We start from the raw sequence: 25,188 nt of genomic DNA on the forward strand, positions 1-25,188 counted from the left end.
AGATGGCTGACAAATTTCAGTAGCCACACAGCATTCTTCTAGACAATAATACAAATTTATCTGATGGTTAGAAGTAGCTTAATAGATTTTTGAAAGTTAAAAATCTATAGTTTAATTATAAATATTTACATATGTTAATAACTAATTTGTGTTGTTTCCATTAACAATTTATTATGAGCATTATAGTTCTCTATATATCTGCTAGAAATTACAGCACATCCTAATAGCAGAGATCACAAATTATTTTCTGCCTCCTTATTAACCTGGCTATACCAGCAGTACAACAATGGTTTGTTTAATACAGAGCAGAGCTCTGTAACTTTGACTCAGGGTGAAGGTTACAGCTGAGCTGATGGTGCCGATTTCAAAAGGCTCTGCTCAAAAGGTATTAAAGGAATTTGATGATTGATCATGGGCAGACAACCAGCATTCGTGTGTCCTTCAACAACAGGTGATAGGGAAAAAATGGGTAAAACGCACAAACTCTACACAAAATTTGCCGTGTCCATCTATAAATAATGAAATGCAGGTTCTTTAACTAAAATATGACTTGAATGTATCGCAGGGCATCTAGTATGACACAGGTCCCAAGGCCTCCTGTAACTTAGGAGTATTGGCATCTTAACAACTCATGCAAAGCAGCAAAGTTAATAAAACCCTGCCTACTAGCATAAGCATATAACTTAACACATTCAACTATAGAATGGATATTTGCACTATAGGATTGAAAGTTGCTTATTATGCAGCCTGTGAATTAATTATATTTGTTAAAAAACAATTATACCTTGTTTCAGCAATGTTAGTGGCAATCACAATTTTACGAACGCCCAGAGGAGGTCTCTTAAAAACCTGAAAAGAAGACAAACGCATACAATGGAATTACAAAGGGAAACCTTCACCTTCTTGTAACATGCACCACACTGCCTTCAGATTATGCCTCCACACCTAATACATGCAACTGAAAAACGTTAACCTGAACCAATATCGAATGCTCAACAAAAGAAGTTCCTCTGCTCTTGGCTTAAGTCAGAACTTGAAAAAAGGAGGCAGAACTTTAAGAAGTTGTTTGTTCCAAGCACTTAGCAGTCATGCCGTGGAAGTTAATGAGGTTCTGGGATTAACAACCACCTGAACCGCCTAATCTTTTATTTTCACTTTCTAATCGATTTGTACATCAGCACTTAAGGTTAAAACCAGACATCCAAGTGTGACAACACTTGAAGCCCGTGATTCTAATTAAAGTGCACAGTGTTTGTTAAGGGAGGAATCTCCCTCATAGTGGGTTTTGAAGATTTACCTGGGTCTGGTTGACGGTGGGCATCAGGGAGTGCAGTGGAATGATGATAAAGTTGTCTGAAAAGCGAATCAAGACTGATAAGCACATGAAGGCAATTACTGCTTTCTGGTATTCATTTTTAGGAATGTTTGGCTTACAGTTGCTCTTAAAAACAGTGGAAAGAGACACATAGCCTTTCAGGTTGGTTCTACACAAATGATGCTGATAAAACAACCCAGACCCTTGTAAGCAGTCAGACCCATTGTGATAAAGCAGAACCCCCCCGAAAAAACACAGGAGACCTGCTGAGTCACTATGAATGTGTTACATACAACATGGCTTAGCTGGGACTAAAGAAAAATAGGACAAAAATAATATATTTATTATGCACATCTAAAATCAGTATAAATTAAACTAAAGCCAGTTTTGTTCACCACTTCTTCAAATGCTTTTCAGGACAGGTTTTAGAATTCTCTGCAGTACCTGACTTAAACATCTGCTGAGCCATCAAGAGATCGTTTAGTGTGCTAATGTTGTCCCAGCCAGGCAAGAACACCAGTATTGCTCCGTCCTGCAGCAAAATAAAAGCCATGAAACTTTAACAGATTGTTTCCCATTATTAATGAAACACTTATTAGTCTTAAGTACCGCACATTAAAAGATTCATCAGTCATTCTTAAAAGGCAAAATCAGATGTAAATGGCAGTAGGGTTTTGGATAAAAATACTTCTAGTTACTTAAATGGGTAAGATAGAGGTAAGTTTTTTCCTTATAAAAGGAGAGGAAACTACACACTGCTCATCGTGAAAGTCAGTTTCATTCTGTGGGATTTGTGGAAGAGAAGAACAGATAAAAAGACGGCTTGTGGGGAAGCAATCTCTTTCCATTCCTAACAGCAATGCGGTATCCCCACAGCTCTCCTGGGAGCTTGAGAACAGACCGGCCTGTACCCGGCACCTGAAGACAAGGACACTAGTGTTTATCTGTCCAGAATAAAACCTTGACAGCGGGTGTGTGCAGGGCAGACACACTATCAATACCCACTGCTTGTCCCCCAACTCAAGGAAGGTGTTCAATTTCACAGAAAAGACAACTGGGCCAAAAACTGTGTCCCTGCAGCCAAAAACAAAATTTATCCCAATTCAGAAAAAAAAGAGTGCTTTCAATTTCAAAGCCACGCTGGTTTCATCATTTTCCTTCTCCTGAGCGCCTGAAAGCAGAATTTCAGCGGAAGCAGCTGGGTATTAATAAAGAGCTGTTGCTCCACAGGACTGGGCGATGTCGACCAGTCCACTCCCCACTGATCGAAGAAGCACGCCGTTCACATTCCTCTCACCCTTGCAGATCATCTAGCCTACCCAGCTACCCAGCTACAAAATTCATTGATTTTTTTTCTTCTTTTCCATCTGAAGCCAAATTAAAAGCAACAACAGATCGCCATTTTTGAAAAATAAAACTTTGTATTACACAATGCAGGTTCCCGTCTAAATTCTCTCTTCCGACTCGTGTATCTGTAAGCACTGTTCAGAAATACACATTTTTATAAAACACTTTCCTTGGAAATATATCTGGATTTAATTTTTATAAACACGCTGAAGTTAAGTCACATAGAATGATAGTGTAATATAAGTATAATATTAATTGTACTAAATGGCTCTAGATGCTAGAAACGGATTTAGAGAGATTACTAAAATGTGCTGATGTTGCAGTTTTCTTCCACTGTTCAAAAAGCTTTAAGATGCAGCCCTTTAAGGAAAGAGCTAAAAGCTTTTAAATAAAAGACACCATGTGGGAAGAAGAAACAAGGAACTCAAAGTCAGTGTTAAATACATTTGAAAGTCTTGCTTTTGCCCTAATAATTACGAAATTATATTTTTAGATTCTCCTTTTACAGAATAATTAACCATCTGCTGATATATAGAGTACATATTTTTCTTTTGCATTACCCCTGTGTTTTAAATTCCTGCCGTTTTCTGAGATCTGATGACATGCCTTATAATTATAAAGCAAAAAAAAAAGAGGTCCTATTTTGTGTGCTTATTTCTGGCTGGTTTCTGACCTAGTTTCTTTTACTCAAAAACTAACATGACAGATAAAATCTCTGAATTCCTAAACCTTCCCCTTAATTGATGATAATTAATCTCTATCCTGTGTAGCTCCAATCTATGTGATCGCACAAGTGATGGCAAAAATACCTTCACTGCTATTGCTGATGAGCCTGAGGTTTCCCTGGAGGACGAATAAGGGACCAATTAAACTCCAGGAGAATATTGTTACAGATTCTGAGGACATTATGCATCCTTATGCATTAGTGCTATAATCTAAATAAAGTGCCACTTAAAGACCAAAGTCACTGTGTAACTGAAAAACAAATTGCCAACAAAATAAATTAAAATCTAATTTCTGCAGTTATGCCTGACATCAAAAAGTGAGCATTTAATTAAGAAATCTACATGAACAGACAGACAGCCTAAGAGAAATATGTATCACTCTGACTTGAGGTATAAAGGTTTAATTACAGCCTTAGCCATTTAAATGTTATCCTCCACTTCCCATAGCTTATCAAACAGAACACAAGATCGCTCATAATTTCATTATTCACATTCTCTGTGTGCGCAGACCAACGCTTTATTCCAAGCACAATCTGGAAATTTGACCAGAGAAATGAAGATGGATGAAAAGTAATGTTTTTTATTTTAAATGAACCTGGGGTACTCCATTTCATATATATAATAAAACATGATATAAAGAAACCCCTTAATTAAAACACATCAGCAAAACAAGGCTCTCATTTATTCATTTGACGGACAGCCAATAACACTAAGAAAAAGGAGAAGGTGGTAATTAAAGAAATATCAATATGCAAATAGGCAGTTAGCTATTGCCTGTATACATGTCTTTACGACAACAAGAGAATCGTCCCTTATTATAAAGGGTACAAAATGATGTCATTCTGAGCTTTTAAAAACAAGAGGGAAATCCTCAGATGCCAAGGCCCCTTCAGATCAAGGCCTGTGCTGTCTGGGAGTGATTAATTAGATCGCTTACTGTCAGCGAACTTCACCCTGGAGAGGAACAGCCTCCCTGAACTGCTAGGGGCTCACTACTTTCTGCTTCAGAGTCTTTCAAGTAACAAATTACACCAATAAAGCAGTTTCAGATAACACTATCGCTGTGCCTTTTATGCTGTCCTGAAGAACTGCTAAATTTTTAGGTGCAACTTGCATGTTAAAAACAACTCCTGCATCAAGGAGGTAGATGGAATAAATCTGTAAATTTCACAGCATAATTTAAATTCAATGTGAATTGATTTTTTTGTTTCCTAAGTTTTCATTATAATGTGTTTTCATTATACTCAATAAAACACAAATAGAATATACTGCCGCCAAGAAAGAGGCAATAGAGTTAATAATGAGTTTTTAATACAAACCGATACTGAATGCTTATTTTCCTCATAACGAAACTGAAAAGGTGCTGAGCTCCACAACAGTTTTAAAACGACAGGAACTACCCAGTGGAATTGTGAATATGCTAAAAGTCCCAAACCTGGCGTCTTTAAAAAAAAAAAACCTCACCTCATCGTTCCTGACAATGTACCGGATCAATTCTACGATGAGGGGCAGGTCAATTTTATCGTCATCGTCCAGCATTTCTAGGACCTCGATTGTGCTGTCTGAATACCTAGAATAAAAAAACAAAAACAAAATGAATTTGGCTCACCTAGAGCCAGAAAGCTACATCCTAGCGAGTGTGAGGTGGCAAGGAACGAAGGAGCTGCGGGGAATACCGGTCTCGCAGGCTTCTGGCGTAACTGGGCCAGGTCTCCCTGTACTCCTCCTCCTTCTCCTCCTTCTCCGGCCGGAACTGCTGGCCCTGCATGAACCTCTTCTTCCACTGCGGACGGCGGTCCTGAGCCTGCGGACGGTACCTAAGGAACGGACGTGCAAGGAAAACGGAACGTTGTTCATTCTGTGACACCGCGCCTTGCACGTACAACGCACGTGAACAACGCAAGTCTCTCCGTCCCTACACGTAAAGCAAAAACGTGCTTTATCATCGACCTCGGGCACAGGACCCACAAAGAGGAGAGGCGTGGAGGGGAAACAAATCGTTCATTCCCATTCTCTCAGGCCAAATCACAGATGCATTAGAGCTCAATCAGAAAAAAGCAGCATGGGGACTCTGAAAAACAAAGAACTTAAACATTTGGTCTTTTAACTATTTTAGACATTCGGACAAGTTTTCGGACAACTGACCTCAGCATTTCCACTACATCTTCCAACAGGTACTCCTTCACTGGAAAAGTGAAGCCAGGGATGTGAATCATGGGACATTTATCTGGGAAAACAAAAGACATAAAAAGTCTTAAGTCTTTAGCAGTGGATAAAAAAAACAAGGAACAACCGGCATTACATGAGAGAAATTAGATATTTTATCAACTTGTTTTCAATAAATCACTAGATTGCAAAACAACACTGAGCTCTCCCATTCTTCCTGGACCACACTAGAATGGCATGTGATAAGAGTAAGCACATAAAAAAACAAGGCAGAATTAGGGTATTGATGAACTGAAGCTGAACTGTGATATTTCTCAAGGTGCATAAAATCAATAGGAGCTGCCACATTTTTTTGCTTAGTAGTCGCACATCATGGTCCTGTGAGTAATAAACAATGAACCAGTGTGCACGCCGCCAACTCAACAAAACACCTGTGAAGTGGTAACAAAAATTCAATAAAAATCGTTTTGTTTTCTATAGAAGAATTCTTATTGTGTGCCCCATAAACATGCCAAAAAAATTAGAAATGAGAATTTTAATGGAATGTATGTGACTTAAGTGTTTTAATTATCCCTGAGCAAACGAAAAGGATGTAAAAATGCATACCGAAATATTTGGAAAATTTGTCAGCATTCAATGTGGCACTCATCAGGATGATCTTCAAATCATCACGGAGTTCGAGCAGGTCTTTTACTATGGTTATCAGCACATCGGACTGAAGGTTTCTCTCGTGAATTTCGTCCAGAACGACGTGACTGATGCTCGACAGGTGTCTGAGACAGGAGGAGGGAGGAACACAGAGTTATGCACTTGTGAAGGCTGTTACTTCTCTGGTCTCGGTTAGGAACAGCACGACTGCAGGAGTTGGACATTTTAATCAAAATGTAGGGAGGGCTTATGACTCCTAAAATGTCTGGAGATACTCCTTCAGTAAAGAAGAACAGATATTTCTGTTGTGTAACATTTTGTGGAACAGCAGGCTTGCAGGACATGAGAAATTAATTGAACAGAATTGTATTTTTCTACCAAACCTCTGAACAAAACTTGTGCATTGGGTTTTGTGCCAAGAGTATTCTTGTGCCTAGTTCAAAAGCAGGCACTCAGTTTCTACGGTACAGGACCTTATCATTTTTTTTCTTTCTTCAATGAACAACAAGAAAAAACCGTTTTGCACTTACGAATCTGACCGCAGCCACTGCAAAATGATGCCTGTTGTACAATATAAGATAGAGCCTTGTTTCCTTGGTAACTGGCTGAAAAAAAAACACACACACAAAGGTATGAACAAAAATTAATTCAGATATAACAAGGCTAGTTTTTTCTTTAAATTTCCAACAAGTCACATTATATTCCCACCTCTGCAGACTTTTTGTAATCTCTATCACGATTCAGGAGTTGACATTTTCAAAATTACAATTCACATTCAATTAACACAGTAGACCAGATGAACCTTTTATTAGAATTTGTGTAAGTTGAGATGTCCAGTCAAAATCAACAGGTTCTCCTAATAATGCTTCACTTCAATAAAATAAATCCTGCTTGAACTCAAGGAAGTCGCCATTAAACATGTACTTATAGCCCCCAGCAATGTCAGTGATCCTAACATCTACCGGGGTCCTTCTAATAATCGGTAAGCTTGATCTTAATAGCGCTGGCATTTTGTTAATAGCAGCTTCTTACTTTAATTTGAGCGAAAGTCTATTGAAAGGATAAGTAGACTATGTCATCATAAAAACAGCACAGGCAGCTATAATGGAAGTCAGATTTAAACAACTCATTACTTTGGAATTTCAGTTTCAATCTACATGTGGAATGGACATGTTGTAAAGAAACACTGAATTTTTTATCAGGATTTAAACACTACTTTTCATAGCTGGTGTCTCAGACGTAATTCCTGGAGGGCTCAGTGCCTTCTGGGTTTTGCTCCAGTCATGGTCTCAGCTACACAGCTGGTCTAATTATTTACTTAGCTGCATTACTGTAATGTCAATGAAGCAAACACCTTCTTTAATTAACTGTAAAGGACCTTAAGAATAATCCTATATATAATTTGGAAAATAATGTTGTCTAATTGACTACACAGTTTGGAACAAAAATCCAAAGACACAGGGGCCTCCAGGAATTAAGTGTGAGACCTCTGCTCTACTGTAATTTTTTTACCATGCTAGTTCAATACTTCATTGCCATAACAACTAGCTGCATGGAATTTGGCGTTATACTACAGAAATAACACCTTTCATACGCAACTAGATTAAAAATAACCAGACGCAAGTCATGATCGGAAACCCTAATGAGTTTTGAAAAGGGATTCATGTTATGCATGATGGCCTTTCAGCCAAGAAAGGGATTTTCGGCTTCAAAATGCCTCACCTAACCAGACGCTGACCATTCCGTCACTAACGGCAACAGAAACACCAGTGCAAGGAGCTCAAAAACAGCTTCTAGGACCACACGTAAAATAACCACTCGCCAGCTTCTAAACCTCACGCTCCAACACATCGCCATCTCGGTTACCACGTGGAGTGCTTATCTTGTATTGCAAAGTACAGCATAAGCACAGCCTTATCGTGTGGGAGAAAGGATGCCGACGTTAACCAAAACGGGTGGGGAAACAAGCCACCATGAACCTAAAGACGCACAGAATGATGAAGGGGTAATGAAGAAAACAACCCCGCTGCATGATCGAGCCCCGAAGACTCTCATGGCTTGTTTCAACTCAATGCAATTCCAATTTAAACGTAACGTGCTGCTGAACAATGCTGGTCATGTTTCAGTTCTGTCTGCCTGAGACTTGAATTCTGAAGTTCTGGTGGGAAGACTTTACCACCATATTGAACTGCACAAGATCAACGCATATAAAAGTAATCTTAACGCCTCTTTAAACCTCCAGATTCCTGCTCTTCTCTTTCCACATTTTACACGAACCCAGGCTTAGCCATAAATAATACTGTTCCAGTTCCTGCAAGTTTCGGGGTCAGCATCCACACGGGTGTACCACAGGGATAAAATCCTACATTTTTTAAGCTGCAACTGGTCGGAAAACGTACAGAACACAAGAACGTGATGCCTAATTTTGTTTGCAACTCGCCCCCAAAAGTAAAAGAGTCCGAAGTCAGAAGGAACGGATCCGATTGGAAATGACTTTTGCCGAACTTGTGCTGTCTTTTACATGTGGGGACAGTGGCTGATGCTGAATCCCCAAGACTAGATCTCAAGCAGCAGAGTTCTGAATTAAAGGCTGCAGCTTCATATGGCACTACAGCAGGGATTCTCAAGCCTCGCTTTCCAGCCTGATTACCAACGCATCTGTCACAGCTTTCCTCCCACCATGCTGTAAATTGCTTTCAAAAAATGTCTTTTCCAGTTACAAGAAAAAAAATGGAGACTGAAGTCTTTACATTCATTCCTGCCTCCTCCACACTCTCCATAATAAGCGCTACTTTACGGATGACTTATCTTCTGATCTACGCTTTTTAAATTCATACTTTTATGTAAGTTCAGTCATTTAAAAACTAACTGGAGGCACATATGAAATGGGGAACGCAAAAGAAAAAAAGCAGTGGGCTGGACAGAAAAACACACTGCCGGCAAGCTAAACATTTTTTTTTCTTAGTCACAGACTAAAAATTATAAAGTGTCTGCATATTGAACAAGCATTTATAAATGACAAGGAATTCTGAGATATCTCCTGTTGCAGCAAAAGAAAAGGTCCCAACGCTTTGTTAGCACTCCACCTACTAAGCCTGTAACCTCCAATGATTCCTTTTATCCTTAGCAGACAACATTGATGGCAAATTATCTCAAACGTCTGCAGGAACAGTATTTGTACGAAGAAATCCAGCTTGATATACACTGCAGAGAATGACTGACACAGAACAGCTAACTTTGCTAGAATGAGAACAGTGTTCCCAAAGCCTTTACTGAGCTCAGGATTCTTTCAGATCGGAAGAAACTGAGGATAAATGTGAAGAAAGTGTGTGCAGCAGAAATCAGCGAGATGTAAACATGCCGCAGCATCTCTGTCACCATGTTGCCAGCATGTAACCAATTATTTCTCTAAAGCCAGTGATTTAATAACACATCACACTACTTTTATAAATAACTATGCATGACTGTTGCACTTACAATTGGAAAAAAATATGAAAATAAAGGCAATAAAACCAGACTCACAGTTTTGTGAATCGAGCTTAAGTAGTTCCTATATCCATATCCCCGTACACCCTGGGCATCTACAGTGCCATCATTGGAGCAATGATGTCTAAACAGGGATTTTAACAAAGTATTGGGACATTAGGATCAACAGGTGTCCCTTGTTTGTCAGGTAATTAGGCACTCATAAATGATGTGTTAATTCTTTAATCAAACTGTCTGAATGTGTTTTGGAGTCCCTATTTAAATGCCAAACTGAAAAGCAAATAACTTTGTTAAAGAAAAGCAGATGATTTTGAAGCTGAAAATGCACAATCAAACCATGGCACAGAAAGTGGACATACCAAAATTAACAATTTGGAATTGTTAACCACAGGTATATTTACCAAGTGAATAACACTGATTTGATAAATTATATAAACATTTACGGCTGATGACAGAACAAGTATCAGAGATGTCAAGAAATCACCAACAAACTGCACAGTGCAAGAGGGAATACTTCCACAATTTACAGAGGACAGCAGAATTACAAAGGCAAGATGAAACGTGTCCCCGGCCACAAGAACAGAAAAGGCAGATTGGAACTTTCTCAACACTATAAGGATACGCCAAAAGGAACTATTTATGGTCAGATGAGAACAAAGTGGAGGAAAGATTAAATTGTGGAAAAAGAAAGGAACTGCAGAGGAATCTGCAAAGAACAGCAACAATCTGGGAAACATGTGAGAGATAATGGAACAAGTAATAGGTTTATTCCATGCTGAAAAAAAGAAGAAAGAGAACACAACGTTTCGGCCGTGGAGCCTTCTTCAGGTGTGAGAGAGACAGGGCAGTAGGCAAAGGTAAAGTAGCGGGAGAACAAAGGTTGAGAGGGAGGAGGAGTGAGAGGCGGGAGCAGGGGACAGAAAGAGAGGCCAATCAAGAGGTGTGAAGTCAGAATGGGTGCAGAGAGGTGTGAAATGAAACTTCCAATGAATGGAGAAAATTTAAAAGAACATTAATCTGTCGTTAAGGGAAGGGAGAATGTGTGATCCTAGCTGCAGAATAATTTTAGTTTCGGTGGTCTTTCTGATGTATGAGTTCGGAAAACCGTCTTTGAGAACACAGACGGAGAGATTAGAGTGGTCGTGGCCGTCAGAGGTGAAATGAGAAACAATGGGCTTGGAGAGATCTTTAATCTTCACAGCCCTGACGTGTTCTCTGAAGCGGTCTCCGAGTCTCCTTCCTGTTTCCCCAATGTAGATGGCTGGGCATTTACTGCAAGAGATACAGTAAATAAGGTTGCTGGAGGTACAAGATGCTGTCTGGGTGATCCGGAATTGTCCTGAGGGGCCTTGAATGAGTGTGGTGGTGGCTGTGTACTTGCAGGTGATACAGCGAGCTCTTTTGCAAGGGAAAGTGCCTGGTGTGGATGGTTGCTGAGGGCGGTCAAGGGAGCTGTGAACAAGGAGGTTACGCAGATTAGGTGGTCGGCGATATGAGATGATAGGGCGATCAGAAAAGAGGGCCCCAATGGAGGGATCATCCTGTAGGATGGAAAAGTTCTGGTTAATGGTCCTGGGGATAGGAAGTGTGTTAGGGTGGTAAGGAAGCACCAAAGGAATGCGGTTGTTACGGCGGGAGTTCCTGATCGGGTTGATGGTCCGGGGGGTGTTTTTGGCTCGGGCAAGGGCCCTGTCAATCACACTGCTGGGGTATCCTCTGTTGATGAAAAATGAGTACATTTCGAGGGCTTGGACATTTTTGTCGGCTGGGTAGAAGAACGCTTCTTCGCTTCCTACACTGGCTATGTCCCTGACCTCTACAAACGATATATTGATGACTGCGTCGGTGCCGCCACATGCTCCAACGATCAGCTTGAATTCTTCCTGCACCATTTCACCAACTTCCACCCGTCCCTCAAATATACAGTTCACATATCTTCCACCACTCTTCCGTTTCTAGACATCCACTTGTCTCTCAACTACCCCCGACTGTCCACTTCAGTTTATTACAAACCCACGGATTCACACAGCTACCTGCTGTACAGCTCATTTCACCCCAACCACACTAAAAACTCTCTTCCTTTTTCACAGTTCCTTAGGTTACGACGATTATGCAGCGACGACATCGACTTCGAAAACCAAGCCCTCGAAATGTACTCATTTTTCATCAACAGAGGATACCCCAGCAGTGTGATTGACAGGGCCCTTGCCCGAGCCAAAAACACCCCCCGGACCATCAACCCGATCAGGAACTCCCGCCGTAACAACCGCATTCCTTTGGTGCTTCCTTACCACCCTAACACACTTCCTATCCCCAGGACCATTAACCAGAACTTTTCCATCCTACAGGATGATCCCTCCATTGGGGCCCTCTTTTCTGATCGCCCTATCATCTCATATCGCCGACCACCTAATCTGCGTAACCTCCTTGTTCACAGCTCCCTTGACCGCCCTCAGCAACCATCCACACCAGGCACTTTCCCTTGCAAAAGAGCTCGCTGTATCACCTGCAAGTACACAGCCACCACCACACTCATTCAAGGCCCCTCAGGACAATTCCGGATCACCCAGACAGCATCTTGTACCTCCAGCAACCTTATTTACTGTATCTCTTGCAGTAAATGCCCAGCCATCTACATTGGGGAAACAGGAAGGAGACTCGGAGACCGCTTCAGAGAACACGTCAGGGCTGTGAAGATTAAAGATCTCTCCAAGCCCATTGTTTCTCATTTCACCTCTGACGGCCACGACCACTCTAATCTCTCCGTCTGTGTTCTCAAAGACGGTTTTCCGAACTCATACATCAGAAAGACCACCGAAACTAAAATTATTCTGCAGCTAGGATCACACATTCTCCCTTCCCTTAACGACAGATTAATGTTCTTTTAAATTTTCTCCATTCATTGGAAGTTTCATTTCACACCTCTCTGCACCCATTCTGACTTCACACCTCTTGATTGGCCTCTCTTTCTGTCCCCTGCTCCCGCCTCTCACTCCTCCTCCCTCTCAACCTTTGTTCTCCCGCTACTTTACCTTTGCCTACTGCCCTGTCTCTCTCACACCTGAAGAAGGCTCCACGGCCGAAACGTTGTGTTCTCTTTCTTCTTTTTTTCAGCATGGAATAAACCTATTACTTGTTCCTTTGCAGCCTACGCATGCTGACGCAGCTACCCACCTGTGAGAGATAATGTCATGGCCTAGGTCCTTCTGGAACTGGCTCACTTGTCTTCATTGATGATACAACTTAGCAGCAGTTTTAAGTTTTAAAAACATTTTACCCTGCTTGTAGCTCGAGTTGTACCACGCAGCACTACAACGACCCAAATTATACAGACAAAAACAACCATGGAGTGGATCAGGAGAGAGAAACGGGAAGAGTGCCCAAGACCATCTCCAGATTTGAATCCAACATTGAGCATATTGAAGAAAGAATACATCAGAAAACCCCAAGAAAAGGCAAGAATTCAAAGTGTCTGCAGTAAGACTTGGCACAGCATCTTAAAGGATTACACAAAGCTTGGCAAGCTTAAAGGGTGTCAGACCTGTATTTATTGCCTGAAAGGAATATGAAACCAAATACCAACTTTTACATGATGGAAATTTACTTCATTTTGGCCCCAAAATTAATATCACGGAGGAATTAACCACTACCTGATCTCTATAATCTCTATAATGATACGCACCCAAATTCATATTTAGGTTTTTTGCGCACTATTTTTTTCTGTTAAGATTTTTAATACTCTGGAATTATATGGTACATTCCTTTAAAAGTGACTGCTATAAAATATCATGATTGTAAAAATGTTGCGTGTCTTTTCAACTGCTGTATTCCTTAAAACCCCATTTAGCTGTGACTGATGCATCTCAGTGCTTTCACAGTGTACATGCACACAGGAATGCTTTAATCAGCATGGATTATTAATCAGCAAAGTTTACTTCCTTAATAAACACCACAAAAGCATAAACTGTTACAGTGGTTCCAATGGAACACTTGACAGGTTTCACTCACCAATCCAGTCTGATCTGATAGCCACTGGAGTTTCCTTCTCCACATTTTTCTGCCCTTTCTGCAGCAACTCTTTCAGCCACCTAGACAATCAGCAAAACTCAGAAATTAACATTCGAAATCCCTGCTGTTAATGAGCTTCAAAGAAACGCCTTCACTGCAAGCATCAGAAAGAACAATATTGAATCTGGGCAAGGAAGGGAGAACTACATCTAAAAATATTTTGGGAAGTTAATTTTAAATAGATAGCTCCCTGATGGATCCATCTCCTCCGATGTGAACATCTGGATATAAATCTCACCAGAAGAGAACAACAGCATGCTGAATAATATCAGAAAAACAGGCTTTTCCTCCCTCCATCCCCACTACATGTATGCTCCAAGAGAAAAAGGAATCGTGGGGGCTGTGGGTGTGCATGCCAGGTGAAACAGTGCAGCTGTACCCTTGAGTAAGGCACTTAAGCCCAATACTGCTCCATAACATTACCGCTGTGTGAATGGGTACCAAGATAAGAGAAGATCACTTTATTGGCCATACACAATTTCTTGTATTAGGAATTTGTCTTTTCGCATACTTGCTTCGCTTGTTTCATGAGACACACAGACAGGGAGAGAAGCTTGGGGTCAGAGTGCAGGGTCAGCCATTTATACGGCGCCCCTGGAGCAGCTGGGGTTAAGTAGGATTCCTCTGCCGGCCGCGGGAATCGAACCGGCAACCTTCCAGCCACAGGAGCAGATCCTTAGCCACTGAGCCACTGCACCGCTAATGTATGTACATGTATGTATGTCACTTTGGATAAAACAGTCAGCTTTAAATTAGTACACTATGTTAGTAATTAATTAAAAGTAATTAAAACACAGCACTATTTGCCTTTAAAAAACATGTATCCATATGGGGTCCACACTTAGAGTAAAGAGTGTTAAGGTCCCTGATCTGCTGACGAACCATCCCCACACCTGACTGACCAATCAAATGCATCTTACCCTCCTCAGACGAGGAAAAGCATGTCCTTAGATGTTTGAAAATAACCATCTATTATCAGTTTTTTTTATGATTGCAGTATTACTTTCATAACAGACTTACAGAAATAGCACTGATCCTCCTGGGCTGAGTGCAGACCACCCTGCACAGCGATCCCATCTCTCTCTCGATGTAGTCGTCCAGAATGAACTGAGTCACCTGCGTCGTTTTGCCACAACCCGTCTCTCCGCTGACCACCACCACCTGATTCCCTCTTATCAGGTCCACCAGCTCCTGCAAGATTCCGCAGGGCAGATTACCTCAACGAGAACAGGCCCCCACACTCTGTATGTGCAGACACTGGCAAAGACATCAGAAAAGCCGCCCAATCCAATGAGAAGACTCTCGTTGGCAGGAAAGGAGTGGTAGCCTAGAGAAGCATGGCCTAGACTTCGACCACCTTTCCATCCCATCTCTCCATCTTCTAACCATTTTATCCAAAACAGCATTGGGAGGGAGCTGGAGCCTATCCTGGCAAGCAATGGCGGAAGGCAGGACACACCCTAGATAGGAAGCCAGTCCATTGCAGTCAACCACTTCCCCTTGGAAGAGAAATCCCCAGAAAATCATTTACTCTCCTACGCCCCTACTGAAACAATGTGGAATGTGTGGTTCACACCCACACAGCATCACAGCTTCAGCACAAGGCATCCCTCCTGGGAGAAGGGGATGGAACTGCAGATATTCATGGGGAATTCCAGACGCACACTGTGAGAGCTGTTCTTACTGTCTGCAGAGGCCCACCACCTCCTTCGCTACAAAAAGGTAATTCTACAGCAAATAACTGTGCAAGACAGACAATATGGATGCTACATTAAATATCAAACAAAGATAGCATAACTCATATAATGTAAAAAGGCTCCTGCATTAAAGTGAAAGTATTTGCTCTTAGCTACAAGCATAAAAAAGAACACCAAACTGCCCTCAGCACACTGTTCCTGACTCCAATACTCCTGTATGAATAAGTTACAAAGAAAGAAGATGAGGCCAAAGCATGGCTTATTCCTGGTTGTTTGGATGCATGAAACTGTGGACTTTATACAACACACTTTTAACCATCACACACTGTTCAATGGTATGTTTGTAGGTCAGAATGTTTCAGCACAGTCAAAAGAATAGCAGCAATACAACTAATTCCCAAAGATTAAGAGAAGATTTGTCACTGCAGAAGAAAAGGTCTAATGTCTTACCTTTCTCATTGAATATGATGGAAGTTTCTCCCTGAATTTCTAAAAAAATACATAAAGGATTTATGATTATTGCACATGATAACAGTTCACATCAGTGTGGACAAGTGCAACTAGAAGGCTGCAGGTGCTCTTGATCCCTTGAAGATCTGAAGACTGAACAATGCTGCTTCACTTAGCTGAAATACCCTGCTGCATAAGTGGATACAAATGTGAGCCCATTTTCAAGATCTAAGAAAAGATTTTGCTAATAATAAGGAGTTGTGAAAGTATACAGATGACCTTACATTTATTCTGCCTTCTTAAGTCAAAAATCTAATCCTTTTAATTCAACAATAAGCAGATTAATTAACAGCAAGTTAAGTGATATAATTAAATAATTAAGTCAAACTGTGAGAAAGAATTTCTTACCAACATTTCCAAGTACTTTGGATCTGTTTTTTTTCGCTGGAGATCTCTTTTCAGCTGTTGGTCAAGACTAGAATCTCGAACAATGTCTTGGAATAAGTATTCCAAGTCATGGTCATTTACTTCCTTAGTATCCTTTTGTGTAGCACTATCAGATCGGAAAACCCTAGAACAGGAACACATATATCCTAGTTTACATGCACTGTACTGTACCCTGTTCCAAGAAAGATTAGGAAAAAAACTCAAACTTAATCAAAGGAAAAACATATTTTTGCATGAACACATAAAGCACTGTATCTTACTGCAGTTAGATAAAATTAAATTAATTCAATGAGTTTTATAATTAGTCCTCCAGCATTAAAAGCAGCAGTTCCCCACCCTTTAGTCATACAGATCTATTAAGCACACAGCAGTGTACAATAAAAGCTTTAGGTCACACATTTAAAATAACCTTTTGGGATGTCATTATAACTGGATATAACATCTACTAAGCCTATTTACTCATGATAATAGGGTTCAGAACAATAGGTATAAAAAAAATCAAGGTTCCAAACATTTGTAAAAAAAAGTCCAATTAAAAGCAAGGCACATTTTTTTTCACTGCTGGCGATGGTTCAGATATGCTCAATACCCAGTAGAGATGCACTCTGACAGCAATACTAAAGCCTGCAGGAAACAACAAATTCCACACAGTAGGAGCAAAACATAGAACAGTAGAAACGACAAGACTATTCGTAAGATTTTACTAACGAACCAGTTTACCAAACATGTATTAATATTGCTGAATAATTTAATATACTGAAGATCCTAATACAGACTGTTTTTAGATAAGACTGAGCAAACTAGTCTGCATTGTCATCTATTCAATAACGACTGAGGAATCAGGAGCTCAGACTGTTTAAGGAGACTTAGAACTACAGACAGCTACATTCCTGTCAAAAAGTGAATGCAATTAAAAACATGAACTGACCTACAGTTATAACATTCCCTAGCATTTCTCTTCATTGTCTGTCTTTTGACCTTCAAATGATTGAGCTGGTTGCACAATCAGTTTCACTAATGTTACATCTACACATGTTTACACAACACATAGGGCTGAATTTGTCATTTCATCTCATTTCGGGGACTATGAATACAACATGCAAACGCTTAAAAATCTGATCTATAGGTCAGAAATATAATGCAGAAACTTTGGGTTAGATACACAATAGTTCCTCAAAGGTTGTGTGCGTGGGTGCAGATGTAGAAATGAGCGGAATCTCCATGGTCAGGAGAACTGCTGCGATGGGTGTCAGTGCTCATTGGGACAACACCCTTGTAATTGTGATGATCCGGTCAAGTCCGATACGGGCAATAACCAAAGACACTTTGGCACATATTTTAGTGCGAAATCACCTGCAGCTGTGAATATCTTAGTTACAAAGGGACAACACAGCTTTGGAAAAGGGAGACCCAACTCCAACTGCACAGGCTCTGTACATTCCAGACTATTTCTAATTCAGCATTTACAGGTTCACACAACATAAGAAAGGACATTTAGGATTTTTCCTAAGCACTTTCATCCATTGCTTATTGCTGCAAGACGTTCTACGCACCATTGACCGCTGTCTTTGAAATGAGGGGAGGTTTGAAAGGGTAAGATTAAAATATTTTAATAAGGGACAGCTGTAAGAAACATTTCATCAAAACTAATCACCGGTTGCTTTTTTGTAGTTATACTGTGTCACACCCTGTGCCATGCATTTAAAATAGCTGCTTAAAGTCTTTTTTTTAGAAGGCAGCACCACGAAAACTGAAGTGTCACAAAGATCATTCAGGATCTTTAAGAACAATAAGAACATCAGAAAATGTGTTATGAATCTGGTCCCTAGCATTAAAATTAAGACTTCACTGTAATTAACAACTGAATGTAATTGTAAACATGAATTACAGTGAGAAATGCATGACACAGCACACCTAAAGAAGGCTCCACAGCCGAAACAGTGTGTTTTTTTTTCTTGTTTCCAGCATGGAATAAACCTTTACTTGTTCCTATATCACACCTTGGGAAATACTGTACTCTCTTACCTCTGGCTGTCTCTGTGAGGCTGGGGCGCCTCAGATGCAGAGGAGCGGGCTTCCTTTGGGGCGCTGTCAGTCTGGACAGAGTTGAGGAGTTGGGTGATGTGGTGCTCTCGCGATTCATCCATCTGAACCACAGCTCTCTAAACACAACAGACCACCTGAGCCGGCAGCACTCCACACATGAATGGGGCAGAGGGCATAGCTCTGAGGCTCAGTGCCGTTTACACAGCAGTGTACATCGACTGGACAACACAGACTACTTCATGAGAAAAAGGAACTTTGTCAGCTGCACCCAGTGAGGTGTCATCAAATTCAATGGGCTGTTTTCCCACATTAACTGAAGTGCCTACAACAATCGTCAGCATACTGATCACCCGGAATCTTACCCTTATAATTAGGAACGTTAATAAATCATGTTAATGTATAGTATCTCCAAATGTGATGTTACTTTTATCTGGAAGGTATGGTAAGTTATGATGGAATAGATTTTTAGGTCCGCTTATGTTATTGTCTTATCATCAGGCTGATGTCAGACCGCTTTAGGGCTGCAGGTTTTTCTCACTGGTCAAACCTACCGATTTTCTCTCCTGTTCCTTCCTTTTCACCCCTCCTCGCTTGGCGTACCACAGCCCGATCTCCCTGCCTTTCAGGTGGCTGGGGTGCCGTCCCCGAAACGAGTCTTCGTCCTCCCGGTGGTCCCCGCCGGGGTTTCTCTGGTATCCCCCTCTGCTTGACCCGGCTCCGCGGTCCCATCGCTCACCGCTGTCCTCGCCGGACCCGCGACCCCCTCGCCGGCCTCTCCAGCTGCCGTATCCATAGCTCATACCTCGCAGGGTGTACAGCCAGAAGACTGTTCCGTGTCGTCGAAAATGTTTAGCTAAAATCACCGTGTGTGTGTTTCTTTATGTTTTATTATAATTAACGTACTGTACTATCCCGCCTCAGAACGTGCTAATTGGCTTCAGCAAAGCTTAGACACAAAAGCACCACGCTTCCCACTATTCTCCTAGTATTACAAAGAATCTAGTGACAAAAAAAAACTAAATTACAAATTTCAGTATCAATCCGTCAGGACCGAACGTTTATAAAATATATTATCGCATTTTATTTTCTATTCAAAGTGAAAAAGGACTGTATTATATTTCTTATTGTTCTACAGCAAACATATCCGGCATGTCGCATTCTTATGGCGTCATCAACTAACTCGAGGCCCATGTGAGAGTGGTGCGAAGGGGAGGAGCTATTTTGAAGCTCAGAACTGTGTGAATGTGTAATAAGTCAGAAGGCCAGAACTGTAGTACTTCTTGCATGTGTACAGTTGTAGAGTTAGGTCGGAGTTTTATCTTTTTTTTTTTACTGTTGTAGTGAATGTAATTAGATTCCTGGTAGCTAGCTTCGTTTGCCCTTGTGTAAGGTCCTGGTGGTTACAGCAGAAACGAGCATCTGGTTTCTAATCGTCTGACAAGTTACTATTGGCTTGAACTGGTATAAGCTCCTTGCCAGTAAACACTTTCTGGTAATCGAATGGTAATATAGCTGTCTCTTTAAAAATAATTCAGTAATAAACTCTGGTGGGTTTTGAAACATTTTGAACTGGGACTGGCCAACAGTAGAACCTTTTCAACTGGAATTTCCATGAGAGTTTGTCCTTCAAATTGACATGCCTGCACAAATGTGTTCCCTACTCTTGTGCAATTTGGCCTCTCTTAAAGTTATTCCTTACTGGCGAAGTCCCACACCTCCTTCTGGCCTGTTGTGGAATGGGACTATTGGTGCAGAACGGCTGCTGATCACTTCAGTGCTAGGTGAAGTGACATGCTCCTACACGTATTCACTACTATTCTGTGCATGGACAGGCATGTGTCATTTACAAGGAATATTTTACTTTTCTTCTTAAAAACCTTCAGGTACATCTCTTGTATTCTTGTCTTCTTCACTTTGAATGTTTTGGAAAGGAACAACCCCTGTGTGACGGCATAAACCCAATACTGTAAGAAGTGAATGTGTTGCAGCCTCCATGCCAGGAAACACAAGTGTAATAGTGTAAGCAAAGCATACTGAGCTGTTTCACTGCCTACTGCGCCACAATGAGTAATAATTACAGTACCTTTAACCCTTACGCTCTGCTGGGGAGGGGGAGGTCAAGGTTATCAGTGTCAAGTAGTTCCAGGAGCAAGAGAGAAAATTGTAACCTGTGTACCTGTGTGTGACTATCAAGTGAAAAATGCCCATAAATCTTTCACTCTTGTATTCCACCATTGTATGTACAGTCTTGTTAAGGTATTTGACGCCTTTAAGCTGCTTTGAAGATATTTTTCCAGATCATTTTTTCTTAAATTGACCCCGAACATGCTGTGAAGGTAATTATCACTGGCCAATACCATGATGTGTCCTTCACCCCCTTAAATGCAGTTAGTGACCAAATTCATTATATTATTGTAATGCCACTTGGGGTGGATGACAATAGAGGCACAGGTTCTAGGCAGGGCCCCAAAAACAGACTCACAAGATGTAAAGTGAAACAGTTGTTTATTAGCTGGTACTTCTAGTGGATGGAATGGATGGAACAAGCACAGTAATCAGGCTGTTGTCCTTTCAAGGGAGGCCAGGGTATAGCAGTGCCTGTAGCTGTGTCAGTGTTCCAGGGACTCGCCCAGTGTGTAAACAGCCGAGAAAGAATAAATCACGGCCTTCAGCTCTGGGTCTTCAGCTCTGAAACCCAAGTAAGTATAAGGGCTGAGCCATGAGGCTGGAGCCTTCAGCCCAGGCTGCATTTGTGAAAAATAAAAACCAACAGCCTGCACCATGACCAAGGCTGTCGCTGTAGCAGCAAAGGTGCTCTTCAGCCTGGAAGTAACTAGGCACAAAATATCTTTGACATGCTGCAGGGCTTGCAGATGTTTGGAATTGATGTTTCCCAATGAGGATTTCCTGAAGTGTATAGACAGCATACACCAAATAAAATACAGAACTTGACTGGAAAAATCGGAGGTGGCCACTAGCTCTATTACTTAAACTTGGTACATTTCTGAATTAATAATTTTGGAAGCCTAATTCTAAGTGAGAGGAACAAAATTATTAGTCTCCGACAACCTATTGCTAAAGCAAAACAGAGTGCAAAGTGAATACTCTTGAGATCATCCCGAATGCTCTGCACACAACGTTCATTAAAGATGAATCAGATTTATATGCAGATGGTATCCTCTTGCAATTTTTTTCATTGTTTATGAAGACCTTAACAGACATAATATCAAGAAAAGGAAATTGTAATTTCCCTGCAGTTGAAAGACAGGAATTTTCAGCATCTATAAAAGCAAATAAATTAAAATCCCTTTGCAGAGGACCTCAATATGTCTGAAGTGATGTCCTTAGAGTCAATAAATTGCACTCTTCGGTTAAAGTTCTGTTTCAGAAGACACTGTATGAATCTTCAATGCTTGGCTTGAAATTGCCGTTCCCTTAGAAGTGCCATTTCTATTAATTTTAGTTTCTTTTAATCTCAGGTCTTTGGCAAAATGTGTTTCAGGCAATTTGTCCGATATAAGAGCTATCATAAGCGTTAAGTAAAAAAAGGTCAGATATATGTCTGTATTTTCATACCTGTTATATACATTAGAAACCTTGAACCGAAAAATGAGACGCTTGAATTTTGCAATTATTATTTTTCTTGTACAGATACCAAGAAATTAATATGTAAATGCTTTCATCTCAGGTGTGTATTCATGTTAAATAAGAGTGCCAATTAATTTCTGTGCAGCAATTACAGGGTTGAAAAAAGGAGATGCTCTGCAATAGATGCCCTGAGCTAGAAAGAATGGACTGAAATGAATCATATTTAAATATCTCTCTCATGAATGCAACACCACTGTCAGGGAGGTGTTCCATTTTCACTTTCAGATGTTAATGGTCTGTGTTGATTCCAAATCATCCATCATGTGCCAAATAATACTTTCATGGGTGTTGGACGTAGTTCCTCGAGGGCCTTGCATCTCCTGGGTTTTGTTTCAGACTCTGTAGTCAGTTAAACAATATGGACCTCATTATTTTCTTAATTATACATACACACGATACAGATGATTACACAAGAAATTCACTTCAATATCAGTACAGTTACCTAGAAATCACTGCAGTATCTGGTTAGAAGCATTGCAATTACTGTATGTAGCTAAAAAAACAGACTGTGTAAGTAACCGAGAATGTGGTTGGAACAAAATGTAAGAAGTACAGTTCAGGCAAATACTCTTTTTCAATTTATACAAATGAAAGGATGATCTTCATTCTCTTGTGCCAGTTCAACATTTCCTTCACCTTTTCTAAATTTAAACAGTCTTACTCCAACTATTTTTTCTGAACCGTTCAGAATACAAAAATATATGGCTGTACATGGAGCTTATTTCTATCGATTCTAGTGTCACTACTATATGTTCACCTTTACACGTACAGATATTCGGAAAAATTGAGAAGCAAGTTTTGTTCCACATCAAAAATGGAAAACTTTAATCTCTCTGTTTGGTCCAGCTGTCACTTTGGGGTGGGGTAGTTCTTTCAAAATGTCTTTCATCCTTTCATACGTGAATGCATACAAAACTTATAGACAGAAGTGAACTGTGAAGTCTGTGACAATACTATAGATCACAGAAATACTCAGTTGACACCCCAGGTGGGGTTAGGGTTAGCATTCACACACTATCTAGACAATTTTTAAGCTAAGGGCTGGATTGTGGGATCCAGGTAAGATTTAGGACAAATAGTTTTTTGCTCCTATCTGAATTTTTTTTGGGAAACTCTTTGGGGCTGAATGGTGTGGTGAACCGTGCAGTAATTGTATCCCAAAACTGAGTCGGTCGGACCAAAAGCTATAACCAAGCATTATTGAATCTCATTCTCTTGCAAGTGCTTCTATCAGTGGTCTTGATTGTTTCCCACTCATTTTTTGGGGGGTTTGGGGAACATGTCAAAATCCTATGCCCAGAGAAGTTCAGATATAGATAGCGGAAATGCTCAGTTGACAACCCAGGTAGGGTTAGGGTTATCATTCACACACTACAGTACACTGAGAGACTTTAAAATTTAATACATTTTGGTTCTAGTATTCATTTCACATCTTTTGAAGACCTTGCATATTGTATGGATAAAGTGATATATCTTCCAATATTGTTGATTTGCACAGTAGAATCTGTGCATACTATCTTGGTCAATTTGCCTGTTTTTGGTGCTACAGATTGAAAGCTTCTTGGTTTACTGGCAGAATGAATGGGATTTCTGCCTTGAATAGTTGTGCAGCCTTTTGTACTGTATCTGTTAGATATTGGCCCGCTGTTACTGAAGCACTATAAACGAATGGCTTCTGGGTCATGACTTTGGCTCCTTTCGTGTGTGTGTGTATTGTTGTAGTGCTTATCGACTTTCACATGCAGCTGCCTGTTCTTCGGCCATTGTGTTGAGCACTGAGAATGATGTTGAGTTACTGTAATAACTGAAAGACAACACAAAAACAAGACATATCTTAATGGCACACTGTGAGCTTTCGTGCTCTGAATGGCTGGACAATGTCAAGCCAGTTTTAAAGAAAGGATTAATTTTGTTCTTCTTATTCATTTATTTACAAGAAATGCCTGGGCATTGCAAAACTGAGTCAACAGGGTTCTATGGTCAATATTTTGTTTTTGTTTGGTCATATTGGTAAAACATGCAGTATGTTGTAAATGTAAAGGTTGAAAAACCTGAATTACAGTATTGTTTTTGCTGGCCTGTAATGATGAAGTACAAATATAATAAAGAGATGATAATAATTATCTCGTGATGACATTCTGTTTGTTCCACTATGTTCTGCTTATTACTCTAAATTGTATAAATTTCCGTTTTGTTCTCACTGCCAATCAGTGTTGTCACACTGCCAATACAGTACTCTAGTCCAGTTGGTTTGACATTTCATGGGCGATAATATTTTACTGAACCAAACATTTCTTTCCACTTATATGGTACAATAATACTTTATTGTCTGACTTCTCAGAAATTTGTTTTGCATCCAAGCAGCAATGTTTTACACAGAGACTTACAAAAAACAACGTACAAACAGTAAAAATAAATATTACATTAAAATAATTAAAGCATTACCACTCTTACAGTTATCTCCACAGTTTACCAGAATCTGTGAGTCTACTCCCTTCACAATCACCCTAATCCCACATAATTGCACAATACCTTCATATAATTTTTCCACGTAACCACTAATAGAACTAATTGATTTAAAAGGTCATTTATAAGGCTTCAACTGGTATTCATGGAGAATGTGTGAGGGACCAGAGGAAATACTGTAGTAACAGCCAGTCTCGCACATACTCTTAATGTAAGCAGTACAATCCAGTTAGTGATGAGTACCTATTAGCTCCAGTCCCCTCTCTAACACACCTCCTTTCAGTCACTAAAATATTCGAACTCTCTAAACAACAAAAATGAAACCAAAATAAAAAATTCAGACACAATTTTATTTATTTTCTTTGAAATTAAAAGTATTTATGTTACATCAAGCTTGTTTCTTAAAAATATACATTTTCCTTTACCTTAAAAGGCTTTGGATGTATATACAGTACATGTACACTGCTGTGCTAAAGTCTTAGACATCTAGGACACAATCAGGAGTTTGAAAACACTCTATGTATGTTATAAACACAAAAATGTACTCAAAGTCTTCACTAGTGTTGTCTACTATTATAACAATTTAGGCAGCTTAGTTTGGGTGAAAAATGAAGCATGACATTGTGCAATCCTTAATTCACATTCAACAGAATTTCCACTAACGTGATCACAAAGTATA

At 40.2% G+C, this 25,188-nt stretch overlaps 1 protein-coding gene across 1 annotated transcript in view; it reads right to left on the reverse strand.

The window, feature by feature from the left end:
* Positions 1–19,569, reverse strand: part of dhx36 (DEAH (Asp-Glu-Ala-His) box polypeptide 36) — a 32,954-nt gene extending 13,385 nt beyond the window's left edge. The window contains exons 1-14 of the mRNA XM_006637505.3: positions 18,947–19,569; positions 18,375–18,511; positions 16,311–16,473; positions 15,903–15,941; positions 14,776–14,946; positions 13,696–13,775; positions 6,732–6,806; positions 6,160–6,326; positions 5,533–5,614; positions 5,064–5,204; positions 4,852–4,957; positions 1,760–1,847; positions 1,298–1,353; positions 785–849 (exon numbers count right to left, since the gene is read on the reverse strand). Coding sequence (XP_006637568.1) covers positions 785–849; positions 1,298–1,353; positions 1,760–1,847; positions 4,852–4,957; positions 5,064–5,204; positions 5,533–5,614; positions 6,160–6,326; positions 6,732–6,806; positions 13,696–13,775; positions 14,776–14,946; positions 15,903–15,941; positions 16,311–16,473; positions 18,375–18,511; positions 18,947–19,195 — 1,619 coding nt within the window. The 5' untranslated portion in view covers positions 19,196–19,569. The remainder of the gene's footprint in view (positions 1–784; positions 850–1,297; positions 1,354–1,759; positions 1,848–4,851; positions 4,958–5,063; positions 5,205–5,532; positions 5,615–6,159; positions 6,327–6,731; positions 6,807–13,695; positions 13,776–14,775; positions 14,947–15,902; positions 15,942–16,310; positions 16,474–18,374; positions 18,512–18,946) is intronic.
* Between the last annotated feature and the right edge of the window lie 5,619 nt (positions 19,570–25,188).

The sequence above is a fragment of the Lepisosteus oculatus genome, chromosome 13 (assembly GCF_040954835.1).
Source record: "Lepisosteus oculatus isolate fLepOcu1 chromosome 13, fLepOcu1.hap2, whole genome shotgun sequence".
Taxonomy (NCBI): Eukaryota; Metazoa; Chordata; class Actinopteri; order Semionotiformes; family Lepisosteidae; genus Lepisosteus; species Lepisosteus oculatus.